This window comes from Gekko japonicus, unplaced genomic scaffold (assembly GCF_001447785.1).
Source record: "Gekko japonicus isolate JY-2015 unplaced genomic scaffold, Gekko_japonicus_V1.1 scaffold409, whole genome shotgun sequence".
In the NCBI taxonomy this organism is placed as follows: domain Eukaryota; kingdom Metazoa; phylum Chordata; class Lepidosauria; order Squamata; family Gekkonidae; genus Gekko; species Gekko japonicus.
This window is the reverse complement of record NW_015161963.1, coordinates 878,780-900,362: the sequence shown is the minus strand read 5'-3', so window position 1 is coordinate 900,362 and position 21,583 is coordinate 878,780. Positions and strand designations below refer to the sequence as shown.

The 21,583-nt window shown below is 46.7% G+C and overlaps 1 protein-coding gene across 1 annotated transcript in view; it reads left to right on the top strand.

Moving 5' to 3' along the window:
- SCARF2 (scavenger receptor class F member 2) overlaps positions 1-21,583 on the top strand; it is a 69,572-nt gene that overhangs the window by 41,930 nt on the left and 6,059 nt on the right. Inside the window, exons 7-9 of the mRNA XM_015429598.1 lie at positions 4,029-4,132; positions 4,305-4,422; positions 6,835-6,953. Of these exons, the coding sequence (XP_015285084.1) occupies positions 4,029-4,132; positions 4,305-4,422; positions 6,835-6,953 (341 nt within the window). The remainder of the gene's footprint in view (positions 1-4,028; positions 4,133-4,304; positions 4,423-6,834; positions 6,954-21,583) is intronic.

Here is a 21,583-nt window from a genome sequence, read left to right as displayed (position 1 = left end):
TTCTGGGGAGTCCCTGGTTGTTTACCCATGACCCTTACATCTTGTGGGAAGAAGGGGTTGTCAAGTTTGTGTCGGCTAAGTGTGTAAATCACTGCTGGGTGGACTCGTGGGGGGACCAGCCGACCGCGCAGTTCCCCTGCGGCACTTTGCAACCGGAAGAGTTAGCTTCTTTGCCTCGAGAGTATAGAGACTTGGCGAAAGTGTTTGGCGAAGAGGAAGCTAACGAATTGCCCCCCCATCGCTCGACTGACTGTGCTATTGAACTTTTGCCTGACTGTAAATTGCCCAAAGGTAAAATTTATGCGATGGGGCCGGCTGAGAAAGTTGAACTGCGGAACTTTATTGATAAAAACCTAGCCCGAGGTTTCATTCGCCCGGCTTCCTCCCCTTTCGCCGCGCCTGTACTTTTCCGAAAGAAGAAAGACGGGGGGCTCAGATTGTGCACTGATTATAGGGGTCTGAATGCTGTTTCTTTATCCAATGCTTACCCCCTCCCGCTAATCAAGGACTTGGTAGCTGAGGCCACCAAGGGCAAAATCTTCTCGAAACTTGACCTCCGGGATGCATATTTCCGTGTGCGCATCCGGGAGGGGGATGAAAGCAAGACTGCATTTAATACCCCTTTGGGGCAGTTTGAGTACCTCGTTATGCCCTTCGGCCTTCAAGGGGCTCCGGGGGTCTTCATGAACCTTATCAATGAGGTCCTACATGAGTTTCTATTCAAGGGAGTGGTCCTTTACCTTGATGATGTGTTGCTGTACTCTCAGGACCTCCCGTCGCATATTAAATTGGTGCGCAAGGTCCTTAAACGACTTTATGAACACCACTTGTTTGCAAAGCTGTCAAAATGTGAATTCCACAAGACATGCATTGACTTTTTGGGCTATCGCATCTCTGGGGGGACGGTTGAAATGGACCCTGCTAAAATTCAAGCTGTACTTGACTGGGAGCCCCCCAGGACCCGCAAACAATTGCAAATGTTCCTCGGATTTGCCAATTTTTACAGAAATTTCATCCAGAATTTCGCTCAAATTGCCCTTCCCCTGACTGATTTGCTCAAAACCAAGGGAAAGGGGTTTGATGCTACGAAACCAGGCGCCCCGCTTAAATGGTCCCCTGCTTGCGCAGAGGCTTTTGAGAAACTTAAACTGATGTTCACCTCTGAGCCAGTGCTGGCGCGCCCTGATGAAACTAAGAAATTCATTGTCCAAACTGATGCCTCGGATGTGGCAATGGGGGCCGCGATTTTGCAGGAGGGGGAGGATGGTCGTTTACATCCCCTCGCATTTGTGTCTAAAAAGTTTTCTGACGCTGAACGAAACTGGGGGATTTGGGAAAAGGAGGCGTCAGCAATTCGGCTGGCTCTCTCCACGTGGAGGCAGTGGTTGGAGGGGGCGCAACTGCCATTTGAAGTCTGGACTGACCATAAGAATTTGGAGATGCTGAAATCCCCCCGTTCTCTCAACGCTAAACAACTTCGTTGGGCGGACTTCTTTGCTAAGTTTCGATTCACTCTTCGTCATTTCCCTGGGGCGGCTAATTCCCTGGCTGACGCGCTTTCACGCCTCCCACAACATGACAGTCAGCGTGAGATCATCATGGACTCTGTTTTTTCCCCCTCCCATCTGGGGGGGGCCGTGGTCACCAGGGCGCAAGCGCGGGCAATTCCACACTCTGATGTGACTACGCCTTCCCTTTTCCCTGTGGGGGGGGGGGCCTGGGTCCAAAAATATCTGTCTGCTTTGACTGTTGAGGATGATGCCTCCCTGACAACGTTGCCTGATTGTGTCCGTAGCCCTGAAGGTCTGATTTATTCTGGAGACAAACTGTATGTGCCTATTTCAATGAGGAGGGAGGTGATGGAGTCTGCTCACGGTTCGAAACTGGCAGGGCATTGGAGTTTTGTTAAATCTCTGCAACTCATCCGCAGACAGTTCTGGTGGCCACAGATGCGCAAAGACCTCTTGACTTTTGTTCGGTCCTGCCAAACCTGTGCCTTGACTAAACCCAGAGTGGGCAAGCCTCCTGGTCTTCTGCAGCCACTCCCTACCCCATCGAGACCGTGGGAAGTGGTGTCCATGGACTTTATTACTGACCTCCCTGCGAGCAAAGGGAACACTGTTATTTGGGTGGTTGTTGATTTATTTTCTAAGCAAGCTCATTTTGTGCCTTTTCCTTCCTTGCCTACAGCTCAGAGGTTGGCGAAATCGTTTATGTCTCACGTGGTGAAAATTCATCAATTACCTGCTAAATTAATTTCTGACAGGGGGACCCAATTTGTTTCTAAATTTTGGAGGGAACTTCTTTCCATTTTAGGGGTGGAACAAGGGCTCAGCAGCGCGTATCATCCTGAAACTGACGGACAAACGGAACGAGTTAATCAGACCCTGGAACAATATTTGCGTTGTTTTACTAATTATCAACAGAATGATTGGTGTGAATTGTTGCCTCTTGCTGAATATTGTTATAATAATACTGTCCATAGCTCCACAGGCATGTCTCCTTATAAAGCTGTATCTGGTTACGACAGTCCCCCCCTCCCTTTCTTGGAGGGGATGGGCCAACGTCCTGTGGGGGATGCTGATACCTGGTGTATGTCCTTGCAAAAAGCATGGCCTCTGCTATGCCAAACACTTGACGCAGCCAAGGCTGCTTACAAGACCCAGGCAGACAAGGGTAGGGTGGTGGGGTTTGATCTGAAACCTGGGGATCTTGTGTATGTCTCGACCAAGAACATTAAGATGCTGCGGCCTAGCAGGAAATTGGGGTGGAAGTTCATTGGTCCATTCAAAGTGCGTAAAGTCATAAATGATGTGGCGGTTGATGTTGTTTTGCCTAAGAATTTACGTGCTCTGCATTCTGTTTTTCACATGAGCCTGTTGAAGAAGGATCCTGGCCCGTCTCCCTGGAGACCAGCAGTTACTCCTCCTCCACCTGTCATTTTGGAAGGGGATGAACATTTTGAGATCGCTGATATCCTTGATTGTAAAGTGAAACGTGGTAAACTCTGGTACCTTATCGAATGGGTTGATTTCGGTCCCCAGCACCGCGAATGGGTGGAAGAAGGGGATATTCGGGCCCCTTACCTGATCCGTAGTTTCCACAAGAGGTTCCCGGACAAACCGGGAGGTCTCCCGCCCAGCCCGGGAGATCTCCCGCCCGACCCGGGAGGTGTGTTGTAAGTGTATTTTAAGGGGGGCAGTATGTCAGCAAGCTGCCATTCTGTTTTCTGTGACCTCTGTGTACATATCCTTTCCCTGTTGCACCCGGCTTGGTTTCTATCATCCTGCTCCTGCGTTGGAATGCAAAAGATAACTGCTGGAGGTTGTGTGGGGGAGAAGATGCTGTAATGCTTGGCTATTGCTTTTCCCATGAGTACTGCACCTGTGTTTTGACTAATGCTCTGCCTGGTTCCCATAGACTGGGCGCGCAACTGTTTCTTTAGCCCGCCAGCGGGAAAGCTATTCATTGGACCTGTATCTATTTGAAGTCCCTTTATTATGCTTGCCCTAACTGTGTATCCCCAGTTCTAACAAAGAACGTGTTTGAGTATGTCTTCAACGCTTTGAAATAAATTTTGCTTTTCTTGAAAACGTGGATTTATTCTCGATGCTTGGGGATCCAACATATGGAAGGGGAAAAGTATGTGTCAGCCATTCCCTCTGGAACCTTGAGGCAACCTCAGAGCCCTTACAGGTCTCTGGCCTCTTTCTCTGTTAATCTTTCCTAGTCTTGGGCAGGAAAATGAAAACACAGCACTTTCAAATTCACCTTCCCCCCCCAAAAAAAAATCCCTCCCACCCCACTTGTGCAAATTGTGAACTACCTATAAACCTATGCCATTGTCTTGCTTGTATGATTTTTTGTAGAAGTTTGATGCAGTATTCTAGAGGAAGTTGAGATCCGGCCCTCCACAGTGGGCTTTTTTGGACGGAAGGAGAAACTCTCACTCTCCACATACATAGTAGCCTCAGGACAAGCCCTGGCAGCTCCTCTTTCTCCCTTTCACCCAGCCATTCTTTCCTCAGGTGCAATATGACGTGCCCACCTGGTCAGTACGGAGAGAACTGTGCAGAATCCTGCAGCTGCCACAAGGACTCCTGTGACCCCGTAACAGGAGACTGCTATATGGGTAAGTATCTAGCAAATCCTGGCATGTCCGTCTCTCCTTGTGCCTTCTAGGGCCCGATGTCATCTCCCCCACCACGCTCCCAGGCTGCCAGTTGTCAGCCCCGTCTTTGGATGCAGGAGTCTGGAGCATGCCATAATGAGCCTCACTTTGCACGCTTTTGATTCTGTTCCAGAAGCCAACCAGCGGATGGGGGTAATCGGAGCTGGGGCCCTCCTAACCTTGCTGCTAATCCTGCTTCTGTCACTTCTGTGTTGCTGTTGTGTTTGCCGCAAGAAGGACCAACCTCGGGAGTAAGTGTTGATGATGAATCCAACGCAGGTGCTGCAAGAAGCCTTGAGCGATTTTTTTTTTTGCGGGGGTGTGTGTGTGTGTGTGTGTGTCATTGAACAGGCTGCATGGAAGGGCAACAGAGCCAGGCAAGACCAGGGAAGGCACCAAGCTTCTGGGTGGATGGGAGTGCTGCTAGGATTCTCAGTTCTGACACTGGCCAGCTGCTTTTCGTTCCAGCTCTCAGTCAGAGTGAAGAGCTGTCCAACAGACTGTCAGCTATCCTCTTACAAGTGGGGGAGTGGGGAGTGGGGAGAAGGCTAGGGGTGGCATATTTGGGGGAACATATCCTTATGTGCCGTGAAGCTGCTTGCAACAGGGAGGGGTCATGTGATTCATTACTTTATTATATGATAGAGTTTACTATCTGTTAGTTTTCTATCCTGCCTTTCCATTGTTATGCTCACAGTACATAGCAGATAAAAATTACATTGAAACGGACATAATGAGAATGGTAATCCAGCTCCTTCCTCTGGAGATGGATGCTAATTGCTGTTTCTGGGTGCTATATCTAAACTAGGGGTAGGCAATTCCTTTGATTCCAGTGCTGAAAAACATTGCAAGATCTACCTATGTAGATGTCAATGTGCTAGCAAACTGGGAGCAGGGGCAACAAGAGCTGTACTTGGTCAAATACATTTGGAGCAAGTCAAGCTCAGCAGCTCTGCCAGCAGCATCTTTGGGACTGGAGTCAGTGGGTCGGGGAGACGGTGACATGCATAAGCCATGGTTGTTGCCTTCTCCCACACTGCTGGTTTCAGCAGTGCTGCCAGAGCCTCAGGTGGTTGGACAGACATCTGGCCCTTAGAGCTGAGCAAGTTAGTCTGGTAAGGTGTTCTTGGCTTGTGTAGTAGGGATTGCCTGCCCCCAAATGAGATACAACCTTCAGCCTTCAGTCTTACCCTGTAAGAGATTACATCTGCTAGAGTAGGCAAGACACGCAAGGCAAAGGTAGAGATGAGTTTGGAGGGGGTGCCAGAGTGAAGAGGAAAGTTATTAAAAGCCTTTAAATATGCTAACAAAAAGAGCCAAAGAGAGGTCAGAGTTCCAGTGGGTAGGGAGTAGGGATGTGCATTCAGTTTGTCTGAACCAAATGCATCCCCGAAAATGTCCCATTTGGGCCCCTTTCAGGCTGCTGCGGGCTGATTCAGATTTTCTGTTCTGAATCAGCTTGCCGCTGAATTGCCACCGAATTTCGGCAGCAATTCGGCCTCATTAAATCCTATGGGCCATTGAAGTCAATGGCGAAAACATAGGGTATATTCTGGGGGCTGGAGGAGAGGGGGCTTGAGGGAGAGGTTTCAAACTCACAGGGTAGCTGCTGGAGCCTCTCCCCAAGATACCCACTACGTTTCAAGAACATTGGACCAGGGGGTCCAATTCTACGGGCCCCCAAACAGGTTGCCCCCATCAGGTTCCCCACCATAGAGAACAATGGAGGCGATGGGAACAACCTGTTTGGGGGCCCGTAGAATTTGACCCCCTGGTCCAATGTTCTTGAAACGTGGTGGGTATCTTGGGGAGAGGCTCCAGCAGCTACCCTACGAGTTTGGAGCCTCTCCCTTAAACCCCCTGCCCTCCAGCCCCCAGAATATACCCTATGTTTTTACCATTGACTTCAATGGCCCATTGGATATAATGGGGCCGAAATTGACATTCTGCTGGCCCAAAGACTCCCCAGTAGGCTGGTACTGCCGAAATTGACATGCGGGAGTCTTACTGCCTGCTGAAATTGATTCTGCCGAATCTGAATCAGGCTGATTTTTTTTTTATTTATTTTTTTGCACACCCCTAGTAGGGAGTAGTAAGAGGGAAAAGGTGCACTTTGTGAATGAAGGATTTAATTTGGCAGTTGTGGGAGACCTGGGGACCCATGGGCAGTGTTTCCTCTAAGGTGAGTTAGTGTGAGCTAGCTCACAGTTTTTTAGCCTCCAGCTCACACATTTTTGTACTAACTCAGGAAGGATGGCTCCAGAGTAAATTAATTCATGCTGTATCCAAATTGCTTGCTCACAACTTTAATCCCAGTAGCTTTAGAACTAAAATTTTTGCTCACAACTAGAATTTTTGCTCAAAACTAGAATTTTTGCTCTCAAGACTCCACAGCTTAGAGGGAGCATTGCCCATGGGAGCAAAGACAAGGAGAACGGACAAGGAGAGAGAGAGGTGTGGACAGATATCAGAGCAAAAAAATTAATATAGTGAAGGTCCATAAAAGCAGTTTGAGTGGAAGGGGAGAAGAAAGGGACAACCAATTTCAGGAACAGAGTGTGACCTAATCTCATTGTGTTTCATCATAAATCCCCGCCACAGAATCTGCATCCATGCTGTATCTTTTGCCAGAAGTCTAACCAAACACTCGGCTTCCTCTGCAGCACAAATCAGGACCCAGTCAACAAGAAGTCCCCAAGACGTCTTTGTGGCAGGTTCAGCCAGATCAGTATGAAACTCCCCCGGATTCCTCTTCGGCGTCAGAAATTACCCAAAGTTGTTGGTAAGATGCTTCCGATATCAGTTGAATGGTGCATGGTACTTAAATGAGATCTCTAGCTTGGTTCCATCTTGTAAACAGCCCCAGCCCACATGATAAAAACAGGAAGAATATAGCAGCCTACAGCAGTAAAACTAAATTTTGTGTCACTGCCGGTGGGTTGATTGTGAAGTATGCTCATTTATCAGTCAGATTAAAGACAGAAGAGTGGGAATTCTGATCATGACAATGCAGGCTTGGCTTAGTTTAGGGTTGTCAGGATCCTAGTTAGCAGAAAGAGCAGAAGGTGTGAGCCCTCTGTTACCATGTTCTGTCCAGGCCAGGAACATTTCATTTGCTTAACATCTGTGTGAGTTGTGTGCTTAAAGAAGGCCAGCAGGGAAAAAAATAACAGACCATCTAGCTACTGGCAAGGCTGTGTGTTGTGAGCCTGCAGGAGCACAGGGAAGGCACCAGATGGGGTGTGCAAATCAGCTTCCTATGAATCTCTAGTTTGTCATCTTTGTTTTAAAGGGGGAGAAGGTGTCTTGCTCGTTTGGATGAAATTGTGTAGGCAGCGCCTGGTAAAATGGCAGAGCTGCTGAATAATCTTTTCCTGTGGTTGGCTGATTTCAGAGCAGTAGCAAGTCGTGTCTTCTCTCTCCCAGCAAAACCAGAATATATTAGGGGGAAAGTAATGCTGGTGGAATAAATTATGGAAGAGCTATTGTGCATTAAAGATTTGAGTCCAATTATGCATTAATACAGATCATTGGCTCAACTTGCAGAATTTATCTTTCCTTGATCTTAGAATGCATGTTGCCTGGGCACAGATTTGTTACACGTGCCAAGGACATTCTCATCCCTGAGACTGAAGCCTAAAGTTAACCTGAAATGAGGGAGGGGGCATTTCACAAATATTTTGTCTCCTTCCCTGTCATTTTTTGCACCCTTCTACAGAATGTCTCCATTACCAGGGCAATCCATGTAATAATGCCCCCTCCCAACTAGTTGACTAGTTAGGGCAGAATTTGGATATTGATAGTAGTGTGGTACGGATATCCATGTGTGCCTCTCACAATGGCAGTAGATGGTAAACTAGACAAAGCAAACAGGGTGAACCCTGTTGTTTGGAAAGTAAGGATACCCCCTTCCATTTTTGGAGTGAGGGCAATTGCAAGACTTTCATTTCCCCTCCATGATGTTGTCCCATAGTTAAATGTCATTAGCCAAATGGTACAGTAGCAACATCATATTCAGTACACAGTTGCTGATTAGCTGGGATCATAAAAGGAAAAGGCCTTTTTAAAGTTAAAATATTTCCAAGGCAGCAGCAACTACAGATTGGGAAAATCAATTATTATGGTCAGGCACAGAAGGTAGTTGGTTTTTTACAGACCACCCCACCCCAAAAAAACCCCAGCAACTTTTGCAGAAAAGTATTAAATATGCAAAAATTTAGGCCAGCACTCCTAGAAACTTGATCCCAGACGGTCCCATCATTTAAACATTCAGGCTGAGTACTGCATATTCGGCTCTGCTGAGAGCTGCCTCCCGCTTTATTGAGCGGGGAGCACAGTGGTACCACACTGCCTCTGCAAGTCTGTGGCTTGAGCAGCAGAGACCATTTTCCCACTGAAATGATAACAAGGGCTGTGTTTACAGAGGCCCACTGGGCAGGGACTTTTTTCCCTGAGAATAGAGACTCTTTCTGTGAAGTGGAGCAGGCTATGGGCACCGACTGAATGGGTCTGTGTATGAGCATTTCCTGGCGCTTGCTGCCGGTCGGAGGTTTTGTATAAACAGGGGCGGTGAGAGCTCCCCCCTTGGCCTCTGTTTGGGAGAAAGTGGCTCTCTTCTCTGGAGCTGAGGGTGGGGAAGGAGGCTGCCTTGTACAATGTGAGTTTGGACAGCTTCACTCAGGGCCTTGCAGAGAAATTCAGTTTCCTCATTCATCCACCCCCCCCCTCAAAAAAAATCTTTGCATAAGGATGGAAGAATTGCCCCAGATGGATCAGACCCACTAATGGAGCACAACAGTTGCCAGTCGGGGGGCTCTGGGAAGCTGAGGAGCAGGCCATTAAGATGATGGCTGCCCCTTGTTGCTCTGTCTCTAAATATCTTGTACTCAGGGATAGACTGCATCTGAAAGTGCAGGCTTCATTTAACTATCCTGGCTTTAGTGGACCTCACCTACCTGCATTTGGGTAATCCTATTTTTAAAAGGCCCTGGCTGCAGTAAGAGCACAGTGTTCTTGCCTCCCCCTCCAGCTGCAGTGGGAGCATGACTTCCTCTCTTCCCCCCTCTCGCTCCAACCCAGAATACCCCCTGAAGTGCCCTGGGGCTGCAGCAAGAGCAGGGAGACAAGAAAGCGAATCTCTGTGGACAGAAATCTTTCCAGCCACAGCAATGGTCATCTGGATCCAAGGCACAAACTCTCAGCCTAACCTGCCTCATAGGGTTATTGTGCTGATACAAATGGGGAAGAGGGAACAATATATGTCACCCTACATTCCTGGGAAGAAGCAGGGAAGGATAAAAAAAGTTCTAGATGGGGGGTGGCACATCTGCACATCTGCTTGGCACGCAGACGTTTCCACGTTCTGTCCTTGGCATCTTCAAAGTAGCAGGACTGGCTGCGAAAAGGGGCTCTGCCTTAGACCTTGGAGGGAGGCAGGCAGGCAGAGTAGACAGTTCTGGGCTAGAGGGACTCAGGATGTGACAGTCTAAGGCAGCTTTCAGATGTTGCCCTCCCTCTTCTCCTCTCCTCCCTCCCCGAAAGGCCCTTGATGCAATTATCAAAGAGTTCTCTACTCGTGGACATCACTGGCAACCCCAGTCCGAGACATTAGAAAGCTAATTAACCCCGTTGCCAGTGTGTGCTCTCCTGTCTGTGCACACACACTCCAAGGCAGGCCTCGCCGCAAAGCCTCGCTCGACTGCCAGAGGGGCTGTTATTTCACTGGAATGAAATGCTTTGGTCACGGGCTCCTTTGTTTTGCTTGGCGCACAGGCCTCGCCATATGTTCTTCTTATTATCCAGTGGAGGGCCTGAGGTCTTGCACAACTGCAGTGGAAAGAGGGGAGAGGACTCAGACTGGAGCTGCTGTGGGACCCTCTCCCCAGTTTTGTATTTTTAAGAAACTGATGTGCAGTAACAACCTAGTCCAGGGTTTGAAGAGTTTCTGCATATTTATGACTGCAGCAAGGATAGGCAAGATGATCCGTTCAGGTCCTACAATGCCAAGACCACGGCCATACAGCCCAGAAAATCTACAACTAATGAACTCCGGCTGTGAAAGCCTTCGACAACATACTTTATTGATGACTTTTTAAAAATGGTTTCTAGCCCTTAATGTCTGCAGTAATCAGCAGCTCCTGCTAGAAGGCCAAGCAAGGGGCTGAGCTGGACCTGCAGTGATCCTTAGAGATGCGTTTCAGGACTTCTTCCTTCAAGACTGCCAGCGGCAGGCTTATGATGCCACCCTTAAGCACAGTTACACTCTTCTAAGTCCATGGAAGCCAATGAGCTTAGACGGGTGTAAGTCTGCATAGGATGGCACTGTAAATTATGCAGATATGTGTGCTCAGCTTGTATATTTCAAAGCATACACCTTGGATATATTTTTTTGCACAGTCCGGCTTTTTAAAACAATTTAAAAATAATTTGGGGTATATACATCCTTGATTACCATGATCCTTTTCATCCAAGTGGGTAATGGAATGTGCCGAATGCAGCCAGGGTCCTGGTCTCTTTGACAGCATTATTGACAGCCATCAGGACTGGGACAAGCACACATATTATCGTTTGTTTGGACACCCATATTTATGTGGGGTTTCAGTCCGAGGGGTACATTTCCAGCAGGCTGGCTGCTGCCAGTGGCCTGGTAGCAAAGGAAAAGAAGCTGCCTTGGTGTGCCAGACTTGGGCCCATCTAGACCAATGTTCTTTTTTTCAAGAGAAGGTGACCTGATGCCTCAAGGCAGCCCTGGAGAGTTTGTACCTGGCATCTGGTCTTCAGTGATATATTGCCTCTGTACAGGGCAGGGTTGGAAGGCACGTGATGCAGCTCCTCTGCTGAAGCCAGGCGGAACTGAGTCTAGTCAGTAACTGCAGGGAATCCAAAGTTACACGGAAGAAAGGTGGACTATTAACATATCAACAGCAACCAGGGTAAGGATAGAAAGTTGGCATATTATTTGGGTTAGCTCAACAAACAACAGAGCAAGAAAAACATACTTTATTTAGATTACTTAAATCCTCCCTAGAAAGCTCCCTGAAGCACAAGTAAAAGATACACATTTTAAACAATGCACAATACAGCACAATAGTTTTTAAGCAGTTCAGCAAAGCTTATCTCTTGCAATAAAACTATTCCAATACAAGTGTCTAAAGCCTGTCAATAAAATCAAAAGTGCAAAACAATCATAGACATAAAAGTGGGCCATAAAAGCATCAGCAGTTGAGAAAATAGGTCAGGATCGATACATTAAAATGCTAGCATAAATTACATCAAGCTCATATCCCAGCTTGTGCACTTTTTACACCCAGTCATCTACAAATGTGCATACAAATTATCAGATACCCTTAACAGTATCCTCCTAGAATAGCTATGTTTCTAGGCCACCATAAAAATGCAGAGGTGCTTTATGACCCAATATTAATGAGCATGCTGGAAAACATTTAACAGATGATATGGTCCCATAAATCACTGCAAATCAATGCACCCAATCAAGGGAATGCCAAACACCATGCAAGATGAGGTAAAAAAAGGAGGACTGGGTATTTTGCATTCTTCCTGCAGCTATCCAGCTAGAACGCAGCCGGTATATATACACCTTGAAGTCAGAGATACGGTAATTTCAATCAATATAGTATTTTTTATTCCAAATTACTAAAACACTTTGTTCTACATACTTATCACATTTAAGACAGTAATTTTTCTACAGTACAATCCTAAGAACACTTTCCTGGGAATAGATCTAGTTGAATAGATGAGTAGGATTCTTAGGATTGCTCTCCGCTTAACAAATTGGGGGGGGGGGGTCTGTCCCCGGGATGACTGCAAATGGTGAACTCTGCAAATACTGGAAGGAAGGAATCTGCTGCTGGCCAGCAGCAAAACAACCTATTTTCCTGCAAAATTTAATGGTATAATAATTACAGTGATAGTGCAGTGGAAGTAAAAACAAGCTGGAGATCACATCATATGACTGGACCACAAACAAGTGAAATTGCGAGTCACGTGAATGGTGCAGATCTATGGCAGTCCGCCATATTTCCAAACAAAATGACAATTTCAGGTAGAAGTACTCTTCTAAACCCATTGACCTCAGTGGATTTGGAAGGGTGTTACTCTGCTTAGGGGGTCACAGTCAGAGATAAAACTTCATTGTAGCTGGTAGAAAAGATGGCAGGGAGAAGACATTCCTAACTTACAAATGACGGATAACCATTTCTTCATTTGAATAGTACTGGCAGATGAATTCTCCCCGCTTAGATGAAATTAACTTTTTAACAAATTGCTGTTTTGTTTGTAGTTGGATAAAGCAATTAGGAGAGCAGTTTAACTTGTTTACATATATAAGATTAATTGTTGCTAATGGGGTATGTATCTGTTGGTTCACTTTACACATCTGTTTCTCTGCTTTTATCTCAGTTGTGTAGTATTGTGGCATCTCTTGATCCCACACCAAGTTTATTAATTTGAAAAAAATTGTAGAACTGTTCTATTAACATTTTTTTTCAAAATGTTCACTAATATTATGTCTTGAAGTATATCTGGAAGCATGAAAGTTTCAGGATGAAGATTGCAGCAGTTGATGAGAGCCAGTTTGGTGTAGTGGTTAAGGGCAGCGGACTCTAATCTGGAGAACCGGGTTCAATTCCTCACTTCCACACTCGAAGCTAGCTAAGTGACCTTAGGGAAGTCACAGCTTGCTCAGCCTAAAAGTAAGCATAGCTCGCCACCTAGTGGTGCCAAAAGAGAGCTACAGCTTCAGGCCACCAGACAGTCCAAAAACCCCCCCCCCCCCCCCCATCTCCTGGCTATTCCACACACAACACCATACGATAATTTCAATTTTGCAACCACTGAAGGAATTGTTCAGAATGGTTTTACCTGGAAACCTGTTGCATCTGTGGTTGTATGAGGTAGTGTATGCACTTGACATATTGCATCTTGATGGCATTAAACATAAATCAGTCAGCGATGTTATTTTCCTGAGCACACTTTGTTAGAGATATTTGCAGAATCTATAAATATAGCTGCCTATAGACTCTTCTTCCGTGAATTTTTCTAATCTTAGCATTTAAACTGAGGCAACAGAAAGAGGTTTTCTTCTCTCAGTTACAGCAGGCAGAACTGACTGGTGTACAAGCACCTGGGAGCTAAAAATAACTCCCCCACCTCCCTCCCTCTCCAGTCTCCTTTCCTCTTGGCCCTGGAGAGGAGTGTGGTGTGCCTTTGCCGGAGTCCTACCCAGCTCTTCTGCTTGCCTGCCCTGGCTCTGCGGCAAGGGGACAGGTTCCTGGACAGGCTTTCTGTTTCGCTGCTAAGGAAATCTGTGTATGCAGTGGCTGAGGAAGTCTTTTCATTCTGTGTGTGTGGGGGGGGGGGGAAGCATTTGAAAAGCTCCTTTTAATCCACCAGGAATACCTTAGCAGGAATCCCTGTGAATTGACTTTTGCAACATCTTGCTCACCTCCCACCCCAGGAAAAGGGGAAGTGAGGAGATGGGTTTTTGCTGGCTCTTCTTCTAGGCAGGAAGGAGCAAACAGAAGCCGTGTTACCCTTGGCTTTGGCAGAGCCAGAAAGGGCCTATCTAGCTGCAAGAGCCAAGATGGAGGTGCCTGTCAAAACGGCAGCTGCCGGCAAGCTGTGGCAGTTTCACAGCCTGAGCAGCTGTATGGCCTTCGCAGCTCATCTCGGTTGGTCACAGTGGTCCGCTCCCATTTTGCCTTGTGCAAAAGTGAGAGTGGAGAGAGCTGTCTGAGCACGTTCTCTTTCTGGCCACTACTTCATCTCCAGCTATCTGGGAAGGGAGCAGTGCTGCTTGCTACTACATGAAGGGCAGACGATACCCGATGCCCAGTGTTCCCTGTAAGCTGAGTTCGCATGAGCTAGCTCAGTTTTTTAGCCTCCGGCTCACACATTTTTGTCTCAGCTCAGGAGGGAGGGCTCCAGAGCAAACTAATCTATGCAGCAGCCAAATTGCTTGCTCACAACTTTAATGCCAGTAGCTCACAAAGTAGAATTTTTGCTCACAAGACTCAACAGCTTAGAGGGAGCATTGCCGATGCCTTCTGTAAATGTTGCAGTGTCCTGTTTCCATGCACAGCCCCACCTTTGGTATCTTTACACCAGGCTGGCACCCGCTTTGGGGGACCTTCAGGCAAGTTACTCTAGGCATCCACTTGTTTCCCTGCTTTGTGCCTTCTCCCACACTTACTTATTTATTTATTTATTATATTTATACCCCGCCCTCCCAGCTCAGGGCAGCTAACAGCAAGATAAAACTACAGAAATAACAATAAATAGTAAAAGTCATAAACCAATTAATAATTAAGACATTAAGAAGGTGCTAACATCCAGCTGTCCCGATTTGGTATTCCATCTGGGATGGCGCACGACTTCCATGCTGTCCTGGTGGACGGTCCGGGTCTAACATTAGACAGGTGACTCAGGCTGCCTCAGGGTTTCAAGGGGGCAGGGCATTCTCTCCGGGGCAGCTCCTAATTAAACGCCTGGCGGAACAGCTCCATCTTGCAGGCCCTGTGGAACTGCATGAGGTCCCACAGGGCCCTGATCTCCTCCGGGAGCTCGTTCCACCAGAGAGGAGCCGCCACTGAAAAAGCCCTAGCCCTGGTTGATTCCAGCCTGGCATCCTTAGATCTGGAGAAGGTGAGTCGGTGTTGAGAATGAACACATGAAGGTGCCTTATACCAAGCCAAACCACTGGTCTAACACGGTCAATATTGGATTTTTCTGCATTTTTTTTTGGGGGGGGGGCAGTTCTAGACCCATACTGCTTTGGTTTATCCTGCGATTTCCACACACATTTTTGTGCCTTTAGTTTTTGCTTCATTTTCCCCCTTTTTTGTTATTATTCCCCGGGTTTTTTCTGGTTCTTTTGAAACTGCTCTTTTTCTGGAAGCCAATTTTGAGTTGTCTTTTTGCTCATGCATAACATTTCTGTTAGTTTTCTTTGTCCCACCCACCTCCAGCCCACTTTTTAATGACTGGACTGTTATCATCAGACCAGTCCTTCTCCTCGTCCTTGCCCTGAAGATGAGAGGTTTCCATTTTTATTTATTTTTTAAAATCCCTAAAATATTGATAAATTGCTATAGTATTATAATGATAGTTTAAGCAGGTTCTCTGAATTCCCAGAGTGGGAGAGCCTGGTCTAATTCCTCACTCCACCACATGAAGCCTGCCGAACCAGGTTTAATTCTTCACTCCACCACATGAAGCCTGCTGGGTGTCTTTGGGCCAGTCACAGTTGTCTCAGAGCTCTCTCACCCCCAGCTACCTCACAAGGTGCCTGTTGTGGGGAGAGGAAGGGAAGATGATTGTAAGCTGCTTTGAGACTCCTTAAGGTAGAGAAAAGTGGGGTATAAAAACAACTCTTCTTCATTAAAAAAAAAGTAAGTCTCTGGCTCTTTCTCTCACTGAGATATGAAGCATTACAGTAAGTTTAGTGGGGGATCAAACATCAGAAAGTTTGAGAACCTCTGGGTTAAGAAGCATAGACATGTCTATTGCAATTTTTTTACCACCATGGTAGCAAGAATTGGCTCTGTAATACACTGTGAAGAGTCTGTTGGGGAGGATACACAACAGTGTCCCTGTCTCTCCCCCCCCCCTCCATGAAATACTGGAGTATGAAAATCATATTCTGTATGGTTTTCTGGGAACCTCCATCTGCTGCAGAGCTCTGTTTTTGCCATCCAAAATACCTTATCCTACAAGCCAGACTGTTATGTACTGTACATTTTACAGACAAACTGCAGGGCAAAATGCTGGAGGATGGGTGCTGTTGTTTCTTATTCCTGCCCAGTTTGCTGGATTTAACTTCTTTTCTGACATGAGGGAATGAGGGCCGAGGCCTGTAAGCCCACAAGGCAGGCCATTTAGAATGTGGAGCAGGGACCATTGCTCCTGCAAGGAGGGGGGAAAGCGAGAGGCCCACAGGAAGTGGCACAGCTTTCTCACAGCCGAGGCGCTCAGCGTGATTTATTTGGCAGCGAGTCAGCCAGAACCAGATGTCTGAGTGTGGAGCAGCTACAGGAAGGACTGGATCCCGGAGGAGTCCCTCTGCACAGAAGCCCTCCTGTTCAGGGTCTTCTCGTCCCTGGGCTGCCAAAGCACATGGCCCAGGTGTTTCTGCCGAGCATGTTGTGGCAGCCAAGGACCAAGTTAAGCATTAGGCTGCGGATCCCCCACATTGGATCTCCCAACATTTTTTTAAACTGAAAGATGGCTGACTTCTTTTGAACAGCAGGGAGAAGTGTCGTCTAACCTTTTTCTCAGTCCAGATCCCCTCCCCCTTATAACAGAAAATAAAGATTTCCTTACCACCACCAGGGGCACACAGCTGCCAAAGGGATGGAGTTTTGTTCAGTAAAACAATGCCAAGAAGAGGTTTAAACACCCACTCATTTAGTTAAATGCTCTGAAGAAGTAAGCTGGCCCCCTCAGGTGTCATTTCAGTTACCATCTGTATCTACATTGTGAGATTCAGCCACGGATCTGCAGTTGGCCCTGACACCTGATTTTACTGAGTGCTCTTAGATTTGAGTCCAGGAGCACTTTAGAGACCAACAAGAGTTTTAGGGTAGATCAGAGTGGGCAGCCGTGTTGGGCTGAAGCAACAGAACAAATTTAGAGTCCAGTGGGACACCTTTAAGACCAACAAAGTTTTATTCAAGGTGTGAGCTTTCTTGTGCCATGCACACTTTGTCAGACGATGAAATGGAATTACATATCATAGTTGTATATATAGCGGTGTCTTGTTAAATTAGAATGCAACATAGTGAAGATATTTTTTAACAGATCAAAAGAATGACAGGCTGGGTTTCCGGTTATCATCTGTTTGGGTTCGACTGGGGGGGGGGGGGAAACAACATAGGTAATAAATACGTCAGAACTGGAGATTGATGTGCCCTAAATTGTGGCAATCCCAGTCCTTAGACCCCATCCATCTCCTTTCTAGCATGGAGGTGAACTTTACAGCATCTTAGCTGTGTATTTTTCTTGTCCCCGAAACAGAGAACTACATTTGAATCTACCATTCCATTCCATTAAATATTCAATTATATTCTTAATTGTTAAGAGTAGTGATAATGTTTTGCTTCACTAAAACATGGAGTTGACTGACCAAATCCTTTTCCTGGGGTACAGTGTTATGTCAGAGATCAACAAGATACTGCATTGCATTACATCACTATTATAATATACTATTTCCAAAAAAAGTAAAGAAAAAGAAAAACATCAACATATAGGAGATATATAGCCCTTCTTGGTGAGAATACATATGTGAGGATTGAATGAGAAACCAATATCCCTGTTAAGTCCAGGTGGGGTATTTGTTCCAAATGTTGTAATAATTTGTAATTCAGCTATTTCCCTGTCCATTTTGTTCTTGAAGTTCCTTTCCAATAAAACAGCTTTGAGGTCAGCCATTGAATGTCCTGGAAGGTTTTAGTGTGTAAGCTTTTAAGACACAGGGAGCTTTGACTCTCAAAAGCTTATACCTGGAACTCTTGCTGGTTTGGTGTAGTGGTTAAGTGCGTGGACTCTAATCTGGGAGAAACGGGTTTGATTCCCCACTCCTCCATTTGCACCAGCTGAACGACCTTGGGCAAACCATAGTTCTGTCAGAGCTGTCCTTGAAAGGGCAGTTTCTGTAAGAGCTCTCTCAGCCCCACCTACCTCACAGGGTGTCTGTTGTGGGGGGGGGGGAAGGGAAAGGAGTTTGTAAGATGCTCTGAAACTTCGAGTGAAGGGCGGGGTATAAATCCAATCTCTTCTTCTCCTTCTCCTCCTCCTCCTCCTCCTCCTTGATGTGACTCTGTTTTGCTGCAGACCAACACAACTGACCCTCTAAAACGTGCTATGGGCTGGGAAGCCATGTTGGAAGCTTCCTTGCACATTTGAAGCTCAAAGTCCTGTTGGGCTATTTTTGTTTTTTTTTTTTAAAGTAGAGTTAGAAACGTATAGGATAAACCAATCGAAATTATTAAGGTGCTGGAGCACCTTCCCTCTGAGGAAGGGCCAAAGCATTTGGGGATTTTTGGTTCAGGAAAAGGCAGTTGGTAACCCTAAATGTGAGGTGGTTCTTTTCAAAGAGGAGGAGGAGGAGGAGATTAGACTTATACCCCGCCCTTCACTACCCAAAGATGTCTCAGAGCGGCTTACAAACTCCTTTCCCCTCCCCTCCCCCTGTGAGGTAGGTGCAGCTGAGAGAGCTCTGACAGAAACTGCCCTTTCAAGGACAACTTAACCCCTTCATCTGCCCATAGTTTAGCACTCTGCACGTGGTCAGGGTTCTTTTGTTCTTACATTTTAAGTTGACAGAAGGGAAAGGCCCTCTGCTCACATGCAGTGGCGTGACCTGAGATGCAAGGGCTTTGAAAACAAAATATTGCTGCCCTGAGTTCATAAGCAGTGCATTTCCAAAATATGAGTTAGATGACTTTAAGGTCATCTATCTGCTCATTGCTAGACTGGTACAAGGAAGGAAGGCTGCTCAGCCGGTGTCTGTGAACCTCTTGCTCTTCCTCCTTCCTGTATACAAGCAGCCATTTTACCCTGAAGAATGGTAAGACTCTCCTTGCTGGCTAGGTAAAAAAGATGACGAGGTCATTTCACAGGATTTTGCTTGGGGTGGGGCCATGGCTCAGTGGTAGAGCATCTACTTGGCATGCAGAAGGTCCCAGGTTCAATCCCTGGCATCCCCCATTAAAAGGTTGAAGTAGTAGGTGATGTGAAAGAGCTCTGCCTGAGACCCTAGAGAGCTGCTGCCAGCCTGAGTAGACCTTGATGGACCAGTGGTCTGATTTCAGTATCAGGCAGCTACATGTGTCCATCTGTATGGAGGGTGTACCTCTGAGAACACTGGGAAGCTACTTTACCCATGTCTGTATTTTAAACTGCTTGAGATATCAATTCCCTCTTCCCATGGAAACTGTAGTTCTCTGCATACTGAGATGCAGTTATGGGGTTCCAACCCTGTCTTTGCCTTGAAATGCTAATGTGGGAGCAGGGTGCAATAGGCATCTGCATGAGAGAATATCCCCTGCAAAAACATAGCTACTTTTTAAAAAAAATCCCCCCATGGGCTCCAAGACAAGAAGAAGCCTGGCTGCAGCTGGGAAAGGGAGCCATCTGCAGAGAACTGCCAGTCTGGACACTACATGGTCTCCTACCACCCTGCCTGCTTATTCTTTCCTGCAAAGGCTACCCATCCTGTTTCCACCTCTGTATTCATATTAACCAGCAGACATGTAATTTTGCCCTAATGGATGGGCTAGGAATAGCTAGACGTCAGCGCCCTCTCCAGACTACGGTTCCCATGAGTCTTTAAGAAAAACCATGACAAGCTGAACGGGTTATAAATGTGTAGTGTACTGAAGTTTATAGTGCAATTTTTTAAAAAAATAGGGGAGAGAAGAAAAGAGCATGTAGGTTTTTAAGGCTCTGAGCAGCAACCAACTATTTTTTTTTTACCTAATAATGTTATGTTTATTATTTGGCAAGCACCCATGCATCTAGATATTCTAAAAGCTCTTACTGCAAGCTCACTGTTTGTCGCCTACCTTTCTTCCAAGGGTCTCTGGGTGGCTATATTTGGGGTTCTCCCATTTTATACTCACAACAGCCCAGGGCTGAGGGACCAGCAGTCGGCTGAAGGTCACCCAGTGGGCTTCACAGCTGAGCAGGGACTTGAACTTGCCCCCCCCCACCAGCCTGGATCCAACCGCCTGTCAATTATACCATGTTGGCTGGGTCCCTAACTGTCTCCTGCCTGCCCTGTTCCCTGGGCTATTCATCCCTTACTCAGCCTCTGTCTCTTGCCCCCAGGTTTTCCCATGCCCCGTTTCCTATCTCCCCCGCTCCAGCGACATTTTCAGCCTTTGCCTTCTGCTCTTGCAATCACGCCTGGCTGTCCTCCCCATCCAGACTGCTTGGATCCCTGCCAAGAAAGTCAAAACCAGGAGCCCTTGGGATTATCTCACAGCCAGTAAGGTCGGGGCTCCCTCTACTGTCAGAATTATTTTCTGGAGTTTGCGGGGGGGGGGGGTCTCCTTGAATTTTAGTGTGGACCATTCTCAGAATCCAGATCCCAGATGGTCTGTTGCTGGGGGCGGGGGCAGTCTTATGACATCTTAAAACCCTAAAAGGATCTGCTGTTAGTATGTAAGGAGCCCCAAGACTCCTTTTTGTTACTGGAATGATCACTGGTATGAGCCATTGGGGGGGAGGGAACCTCCCAAACCCTCCATTCTCTGGCTCTAACTGGTGTCATATTTAGTAGAGTCTTCCCCCATTCCCAGTAATATTTAATCAGTTTTAATTGAGTCAAATATAGCTGCCCCCCCTGCCACCTTCTTTCCCTTCCCTGAGAGCTGAAGCATTTTGAAAGGGGGATTAGCTTGCAGTGTGTACACTCATCCTAATTTTATTCCCGGTGAAATAAATGTAGATGTAACACTCTGGGAGATGATGCCAACCATAAACCAGTTTCTCCTCTCTTAACCATGACTGTACATTCAGTTACTGGTACAAGATCCAGGGAGCTGTCTGCCTGTGGCAAGGGAAAAAATTGTTTCAGGTGTATAAGGGAGGGAGGTTTTTCTAAATTGGAGAATTTCTCTCCCCCTGCCCCAGCAGCGTGGCATTAGTTTGGGTGGGTGTGTGGGCTAGTCATTTCCATAGGCATTTGCAAGACTTGGTTATAGAACTGTACACATGATTTGAGGAATACAGTCTTAGCGTGTATTGCAGGACAGCAGAAAACACAGTGCAGCTGTATGTGGAATACTTTGTACAATTCTGATCATCCCATCTCAAAGAAGATATTGTTGATCAGTAGCAAAGGGCTAAATTATCCAGGAACTGGAGCATCTTTTGCATCAAGAAAGGCTAAAACACGTGGGGCTTTTTAGTGTAAGTGGGAAAGGGAGGACCAGACTATATTTGATGCTGAGGAACTCTGAGCAGACTCCAAACCATGTATTTTTTTGCTACAAAGGGCAGCCATGGGCCTCCTGATCTGAACTGGGGTTGTGTCTTTTATGTTCCCCCTAAAGCTTAATAAAGTCCAAAAAGAGGAGGAGTGAATTTCCAGTTGGGGAAGTGGCACCACGGGGCAAGGTGAAAATAATTCAAACATCTTATTTTTTTGAGGAGCTCAAAGCGAAAGATGAGAGGTACCACGTGGCAGTTCTTTAAGAAGAACAGTAGGTTTCTATATCCCACTTTCTGTATCCTGCGGCGTCTCATAGCAGCTTAAAATCGCCTTTCCTCTCCCCACACCAGGCACCTTGTGAGGTAGGTGGGGCTGAAAGAGTTCAGAGAGAATTGGGAGTGGCCCAAGGCCACCCGGCAGGCTTCACGTGGAGGAGTGGGGAATCAAACCCAGCTCTC